Raw genomic sequence first — 8,938 nt, forward strand, 5'->3', positions numbered from 1 at the left:
GTGAAAAGCAGTTTGCAGTAAGGCTAACCAACGTAGTCTGTATAGCAGGACAAAAATAGCGAGCAGCCTGATAATCAAATGAAATGCTCGGCGGGCCGGATCCGGGCCGCAGTTTGCCCACCCCTGCATTAGGGTATCTCTCTCTCTCACACACACACACACACACTCCCAAGGGAAATGAGCATTAACAATGAGAACACAATAGAAGTGCCATGAGGAAGAGTTATAACCTTAACAAAGCTTACTTCGGAGCCCTCTCCCCAGTGAATTTAAGCCGACAGGTGTGAATTGGTTTACACACACACACAGAGAGAGAGAGAGAGAGAGAGAGTAACCTGCCCCCCGTGAGATCAGTGGCTGCGCGCGCAGTGGCAGGAGCCGTGAGCTTCACAAAACACAGCATTCGTCTCCCTCCACTGCTCAATGTTTCACGGCATCAGCGCGCACAGACTACGCAGAGTACTCGGGCAACACTTCGATTCGAGGTCGGGAGACGAAGAGAAAAACAGCCCGTGAACACTGTCTTGCGATGTGCTCGAGACGTGCGCACGAGACCTGACTGTCAATGCCTTCTTTTTACCCGTGTGAAATAAGAACTGCTCCCTCAATATTTTCTGTTAGTTTTTGGAGATATTTTTCACCTCGAGTCCAGCATGTATTAAATTACGGCATGCTACGGATATGAAGATGGCTTTTACCTCCTCATCGGTGGAGAGGGATCTTATCACATTCTGCGCTACGAGTTTGGCTGTCAGTCACCGCACCTCATTTGAACCACAGGTGCGCGCCTCGCGATCCCTCTGGTCTGGGTCGGGTCGAAACCCTGGGGAAGCCTGCTGTAGTTTGACATACCCTATTTGTCAGGTAAGACAAACTAATATGGCAAACAAAATAATGTAGCTTCTTCATGTATTACCCCCCCCCCCCAAACAAAATATAGCCTATATATTTTTTTAAAAAAAAAATTTTGAAGATGTTCTTTGCGGTCAAATGGGGCAAAATCATCCGTACTGTAGGTCACATCGTTCACAGGAGAACACCACTGTCTGAAGGACAGGGTGTAATACGAATTTGTAGGCTTAATGTCGTAGCACACTATTAGTCAAAGTAGGTTAGGCAGTGGATACCTTCTTGGCTACGTCCTCATGCAAGTGCGCCATGGTCGTCTTAACTCCTCAGGACAGGCTCTCAACGGTGCTGGCACGTGCATGACATGCTAGCAGCGTTTATGTGTGTGTCTTCTTATGTAACATAAACTGCCTAATATTTTGGAGAGCATGGAAGGAAGGGAAATGTACACCTGTCAATAAACAATAGTTCTAACACATTTAAATCCTACAAATAAAGAAACCGGGCAATTGGCACGCCTGGAGTTTGCTTCTGATTCAGGTAACCACGCAGCACCATCAAACCCACTGGTGCAATTATGTGACTTTGCACACCTCTCTGGATTGTCATTCTGTTTTCCTCGCAACCAGTTATTGAGTATAATCACTCGGCTTTCAAAGAATATTGTCCTCAACATAATGATAGGACAAGAGAGACCTCTTTTGAATGCATGTGGCGGGGTTCCTTCAATTGAAAATTAAGGCGCCTCAATCTGCCGCTTTCATGAACAATACATTTGGCCTTCGCTATTGAAGGCTGCCGTTGGCTGAGAGACACGACAAACACTGTCGCTCACCTTTCTAGCCGTGGGAGATGTAATTGCAGGTGGTGAGCGGAGTTTCCCCTCCCTTCATCAGCTATTTTGTGACAAGATTATATAAAGTCTGCGTCAGTGCTATCCATCTATGATGATCCGAGTGCTTGGCAATCTGTGTGGGCTCAATTTCCCTAAAACACATCAGTAAATCACAGCAGTTATGCAGGGCACAAACTGGCAGTGAGTAGGCCACTGTGTGTGTGTGTGTGTGTGTGTGTGTGTGTGTGTGGTGTGTGCGTGAGACTTTTCTTCATTTTGTTTGTCACTTTCTGAGAATCTCACCTCTGCAAGTAATACTTCTATAGATCTATAGCATGTAGCTAGCTATACATCTGTGCTCTCTCTTCCTCTTCTTACTTCCCCTGTTGTGATGGGTCTCAAAATTCCTCCCCTTCAATCTCACACTTCAATTCAATTTGTCTAACGCTATTGGCAAGAAGCAGAACAGTGGCTCTGTCAATGCCCATGTCCATCAGCCTAAGCTGACATGCAGCAGAACCCTATTGCCCCCCAAACAAAATATAGCCTATATATATATATATATTATTTTTTTTTTTTGAAGATGTTCTTTGCGGTCAAATGGGGCAAAATCATCCGTACTGTAGGTCACATCGTTCACAGGAGAACACCACTGTCTGAAGGACAGGGTGTAATACGAATTTGTAGACTTAATGTCGTAGCACACTATTAGTCAAAGTAGGTTAGGCAGTGGATACCTTCTTGGCTACGTCCTCATGCAAGTGCGCCATGGTCGTCTTAACTCCTCAGGACACTTTCTGAAAATCTCACCTCTGCAAGTAATACTTCTATAGATCTATAGCATGTAGCTAGCTATACATCTGTGCTCTCTCTTCCTCTTCTTACTTCCCCTGTTGTGATGGGTCTCAAAATTCCTCCCCTTCAATCTCACACTTCAATTCAATTTGTCTAACGCTATTGGCAAGAAGCAGAACAGTGGCTCTGTCAATGCCCATGTCCATCAGCCTAAGCTGACATGCAGCAGAACCCTATTGCCCCCGTCCATCTGACCAGTTAATCAATAAGACTTGGACCAGCAATAAAAATAAACAATACTTTCTAGAGACGAGAACAGCCCGTAGGCTTGTCTGCGGTCACATCGTGTGTGTGTTTGTGTGTTTGTGTGTGTGCAAATGTGTGTGTGATGAATGGATTGTCTGCTGGTCCAAGGTCAGCAGCACTGGCTGCCCATGAGATTGGACGCAATGGGAAGAGTAAGAGGGATCAGCATCCCACAACGACCCCGACCCCTCACATACACTGACAGACACTTCTTTTGATGTATGACGAGGGGAACTCATGCAAAAACTTTAGACAATATCATATAATATACTGAATGTAAAGGCACTGTAAGTCTGTAGACATTACTAGACAAACATATCAGTTTGTTGTGCATGTACTCATTTCATGTAACAGACACACATAAGCACAGACCCATGTAACAGACACACATAAGCACAGACCCATGCATATGCACACATAAGCACAGACCCATGCACATGCACACATAATATACAAAATATTGAGCAGCACTTTCTCAAATGCAGAAAGAATTCCTACTTTATCAGATTTAATCAGATTGTGTCGTATACAACGACTTATATGACTTTGCTTTTAGCAGTTCTGCCACCTCTGCCTTTTTCCTTATTCACACATTCATACTTATACACATGAGTCTACTGCTGCAAGTTTATTGCACACTCAGGGACATCTCAGTAGACACACACACACACACACACACACACACACACACACACACACACAGTCATATATGCATTATGCACACATACTGTACCTCAAGATAGAGTTCAACACTCTCAAATAATCTCCTTTACCCGCCCCAATTTGAAAGAACACACACACACACACACATACACACACACACACAGCTTTGCTTATATTAAATTGCACTTTAGCTGCTCTGCCACCTCGGCTGCTTTGCTAGATGTGCTGCTGCCTCCATGAAATTAATCAAATCCCTTGAGTGGCCACCCACTGACGGGCCGGATTTCTGCACTCAGCCTCAGCCTGCTGGGGCCAAACATATTGTTTCTTTCACCACCGCAACACCGCTAGCAGTGTGTGTGTGTGTGTGTGTGTGTGAGAGAGAGAGACAGAGAGAGAGTGGGTTATTTCTCTTTTAAATTAGTTTTTTAGATTTTTGCATTAATTGCCTTTTGTTTCGTAGCTTTAGTTTTTATACTTGCTGCTGCCAGGCGTCAGCACATTACAGGGTGTAGAACAGATTGTGGGTGAGGTAAATGGAACAAACACACACACACACACACACACACACACACACACACACACACACACACACAAACACACACACACCAACTTTTACACTCTCTCATTGCCGCTCACCTGCAAGGTCACGGCGAGGAGCCATAGCTGAAGTAAGGCCTTTAAATTCTCACTCTGCGTCTATTTAAGACCAGCCAAGGTAGTGATGCCAACGTTCAATGTGAGCCATTCATCTGTTTCTTCTCTCTTGGCCACCGCGTCCTCTCCATGCACGTCATCAAAAGGAGAGACTGCTACGAACAGGGAAAAAAAGGGAAGTATCCCCCTGAGGTTTCCTTAGTCAGTTACCCGGAACGTGTTCAGAGTTTTGATGCCTTCCAACTGGCCTGATTCCCCCATGTAGTTGATTTGTGTCGTGCAGAAGGCAAATCATACCTGTTACACTTGGCAGCGTCATGTGGTGTCACATTTCAAATGGGAAAGTGTGGGCTCATCCCTAGAGGGCCAGGGGTGCTCTGCCCCTTTTAGAGAAGAATTGTTTCATTTTGGAGAGGAGCTAGAGCACATCCATGATTGAGATCCACCCCCCCAACCCCCCACACACACACCCACACACCACACACTCGGGTAGGAACACAGTCACACACACACACACACAAAAGCAGAGAAAAAGCTGACCCACAGACGAGAGGAAGTTGACTTCAATCAAAAGTTGAAGGCCTCAATCTCAAGCAGATGTGGGTAGAGGCGACGCACTGTTTGGGGGCTCTCGCGCACCTAAATAATAAAGCAAAGTTAAGCTTTATTAAATGATGACTTCTCAGTAGTTGCTGTAATGGAAGTAAGTGCCGACACCCAACCTAACTTACAGCGGCCTCTCATCACCCCTACTCCACACACACACACACACACACACAGGACATACGGGCACAGAAATCATTTCTTATTTGTAAACAAAACGTCTGTGCGACAGTTGATTTGTTTTCCCTGTGACTCTTTTGAAGCATATTCACATGGTTGAGTGAGTTTACCAGTGTGTTCCCAGAGGAAAGGAAAATTCAAAATAAGTTATTTTATTTCGATTTTTTCTCCAAGACACAATTGAGCTCAATTTAACATCAATATAGAACATGTCAATCATTTTCTCATTGCTTTACACTCCCAAGAGATAGCTTTCTTATCCAAGTCCAATTTAAGTTCTTACAAAAATGTAACCCTATTTTTAACAGGTGCAAGGCTACTAATATTATACTTACAAAAATACTATTATAGTTACAATAAGAATGTATAACACAACAAGAGCCTGAATTATCAGCGGTAGTGTCTTTCTCTGACTGCGTGGACCTTGATTGATTTATTATTTCGCTCTGTATTCCTCCTAAAGGGTTTTATGGAAAAACTATCAGAATGTTCTAATTTCCCAATAAAATTTGATTTATTTCTGCGAGACACAGAAACGATAAGTTGTTGATGTTTTGCCTCAGAGATTGTTTTTAATCCTGTTTATGGGAACACAACCTTCCCTGGAAAAAAAGCAACCCTTTCCGACAGGAAATGACAGGTGATTTTGTTTGTTTTCTCTGTGATGTGTCTGAAACGGTTTCACATGGATGAGTGTATTCACCAGTGGGTCTCCAGCATGCTCCAGTGAGGAGGAGCGTGTATGTTGTTAATCATGCACACAGAACAGATGAGCTCAATAAACAACACTTAAAAGTACAGCCGTGCCACTGAACTCTTTTAAGTACAGCCATGCCACTGAACTCTTTTAAGTACAGCCGTGCTACGGAACTCTTTTAAGTACAGCCGTGCTACTGAACTCTTTTAAGTACAGCCGTGCTACAGAACTCTTTTAAGACAGCAGTGGTGATTTGCTCACCGCACTCTGCTTGAGAAAAACAAGTAAATGGTGGTCTCAGAGGGCACCTGACTCTCTCTCTCTCTCTCTCTCTCCCCCCTCTCTCTCTTTTTGTTTGTTGTCCTAGCTACCCTTCTCCCTAGTGTCCTCTTTCTGTTTCTTATCACTAGTTTGTTCTCTTTTTCTCCCTGTCTTCAGACTCATCTCTCATTCTTTCTCATTTACAATTCCTTTGTGTCATTGTTTTCCTCTGGAGGTCAGCAGCACCTCTGGCTTCCGTGAATCTCTCTCTCTCTATCTCTCTCTCTCTCTATCTCTCTCTCTCTATCTCCTTCCCACCTCTTTTTTCACTCTAATATGCTGGGCTTTTATTATAGGGTCATATGGCACACTCTCCTATCTACATGAGTACAAGGAGTCCTGACTTTAGCACTTTGTCTTTTCTCTCTTTGTGTGTGTGTGTGTGTGTGTGTGTGTGTGTGTGTGTCTCTCACACAAAGAAAATTTGTGTGTGTGTGAATTGGTTTATTCAGTCACACAGGAGTAATGTATTAAAGCTCCCTGTAGCAGATAAGCGAGGGAAGGAGTGCGGTGCGCTGCCTTTGAATTCCACCTGACGTCGGCTCTCAGAGGGCCCCCGCTAGACAACCAGTGTCGCAGTGCTGCCGGAGCGCTCACACAAACCCTGTTAATTAATACTTTTTCTTTCCTTTTCTCTTCTCTTCTATGTCCCTCTCTTACACTCATTTCCTCCTTTTTTGTCCTCTGTGCCCTCACCTTTGCTCATCCCCCCCTTACGTCAACTTTCTCTTTCTCTCTCTACTTCCTGCCTCGTCACCTTGCTCACTTTCCCCTCTCCCCCTCCCAATAGCCTTCCTCTGCTCTCTCCATTTCTCCCTCTTTTCACCTCTATGTCTTTCTCTTCCATTACTCAGCCTTTTCTGCACTACCTCTCTCTTTTACCCTCCCCGCCCCATTGCATTTCTACCCCTCTTCATCCCTTCGTTATCCCTCTTTCACTCTCTCTCTCTCTCTCTCTCTTCTCTCTCTTGCTATGTGATGACTGCTTTTTTGATATCTCCATGTTTTCTGCACATATTGATTCACTGAAGGTTTTGTAGTGGTTTCCTTGCATAATGTAATAGAGTTTTAAGTTTAGAGTAAAGTTTAAAAATATCATAATCTCTCTCTCTCTCTCTTTCTCTCTTTGTCTCTCTCTCTCTCTCTGTCTCCGCGGCTCTCTCTCTCAGTTCTATGCTGTCCCCGCTGTGCTCCGATGGCTCGGTGATCATGGAGAGAGCGTCGCCCCGGTGGCCGGCATCACCGTCTACAAACTCCGGCCCCCAGCGCCGCCGCTGCCCGCCGCACATCCCCCCTCCCACCAGCGGGAGCAGCGTGTGCGCCAACCCCACCTACTACCACGCCGTCTATGATGTGCGGGTGGAGCAGTGCCGCGACGCACCCCCCTTCTCCTTCGGCCGACGCGAGTCTGCGGCCGGGGGAGCCGTCACCACCGGACTCTACTCGCTGGTCGCCGACGGCGATGAAGACGCCCAGCCCGTTCCACCCATCCGGCGACGGGGGGCCCTGGTGGAGCACCGTGATGTCATCAAGGCCCACCAGAGCCACAAACTGCAGAGCACGCCGCAGGCACGACGCAAGGAGTGGGAGTGAGTACTGCTGACACACACACACACACACACACACACACACACACACATACTATCTTTCTCTCTCTGTCACACACTCACACAAATACATACTCTCTGTCACACACACACTCACTTGGGTGGGACAATACATTGTTACGCCAATATATCGTTCTTCTTTTTGCGATATGTTAAGTATGAAATAATTCCTGTAATTAAGACTAAGCTAAAACTCTATGCACTTTGTCCATGGTTTCAAATCCGTTTTGAAATCCAGTGAATAAATACATAAAACAAGCTTTTTGCCTTTTTCTTTTTCTTTTTTTTTCATAGATATTATGATGTATCGTAATCTTTTCCAATGTATTGAGTGTTGCAGAATCGCTGAGTCAGGATATTATCATTTCGCAGGTAAAGTATTGTGACAGTATCGATTCGTGAGTGATTCTGCCATTCCCACCCGAGAATTGCTCCACAACGCACATATGCATACATGTATGGAATAGTACAGTACAGCACCTGCACACACGCACACGCGTGTACACACACACACATGTACACTTTTTCTGGAGGAAATCATTGCTATTGTCATTGTCCCATAATAAATGTGAAAGGTCAATTTGAATCCCACATTAACCTTTCATAATGACAGTAATCCATTTTATGCTGTAAAGTCTTTTTGCTCTCATTCATTCAATGGAGAGAGAAAAACAATGGATTAATTTGTTAGCCGTTGCTTGTGAGGTGGCATTTATCAAATAGTCAGAGAATGACCTACATGGGATAACAGCGCTCTTCGTCATCCGTGCAAGGAAACAGGAATCGATTCATATTAACAACAGTGTGACCGACTAAAATACTTTAAATCTCGTCACTATCTCATTAAAATTGCATTTGTTTTTCAAAAGTTACTTCAGTCACAAAATACACATTTTTTTATACCAACAAATCCAACACTGTTGACCTTGTCTACCTTGTCCACCCCATCGTTCAGTGCAAAACAAAACATGACTCAACGCTTTTCACTGTCATGCATGTATAAAAAAGTGACGTTTTGTACCACAGGATATCCCTCTACATGGATTTGATGAAAATGACTGTGATGAGACAAACTCTGTTTCAGTGTTTATTGATTTTGTACTGCTATCATTTCTCAGTCCTCCCAATATACAATCATTTCCTGCTTTGGAACCAAACAATTGGGGACCAAACAATTGCGTGACTTCGTGGCCATTTAGTCTTTTATGGTAATTACATGACCCCATAAAGCAAAAGGAAGATGGCTTGCTGATGTATTAGTGATGCAAGTAAAGCATTACTACTGGATGACGTGGTGAACGTGGTAGACAGTGCAAGTAAAGCATTAGTACTGGATGATGTGGTGAACGTGGTAGACAGTGCAAGTAAAGCATTAGTACTGGATGATGTGGTGAACGTGGTAGACAGTGCAAGTAAAGCATTAGT

General features: G+C 44.4%; 1 protein-coding gene across 1 annotated transcript in view; it reads left to right on the forward strand.

The window, feature by feature from the left end:
• Window positions 1-436: 436 nt before the first annotated feature.
• Window positions 437-8,938, forward strand: part of LOC125298018 (bradykinin-potentiating and C-type natriuretic peptides-like) — a 40,841-nt gene continuing 32,339 nt past the window's right edge. Inside the window, exons 1-2 of the mRNA XM_048248649.1 lie at window positions 437-864; window positions 7,076-7,495. Coding sequence (XP_048104606.1) covers window positions 7,080-7,495 — 416 coding nt within the window. The 5' untranslated portion in view covers window positions 437-864; window positions 7,076-7,079. The remainder of the gene's footprint in view (window positions 865-7,075; window positions 7,496-8,938) is intronic.

The sequence above is a fragment of the Alosa alosa genome, chromosome 7 (assembly GCF_017589495.1).
Source record: "Alosa alosa isolate M-15738 ecotype Scorff River chromosome 7, AALO_Geno_1.1, whole genome shotgun sequence".
In the NCBI taxonomy this organism is placed as follows: Eukaryota; Metazoa; Chordata; class Actinopteri; order Clupeiformes; family Clupeidae; genus Alosa; species Alosa alosa.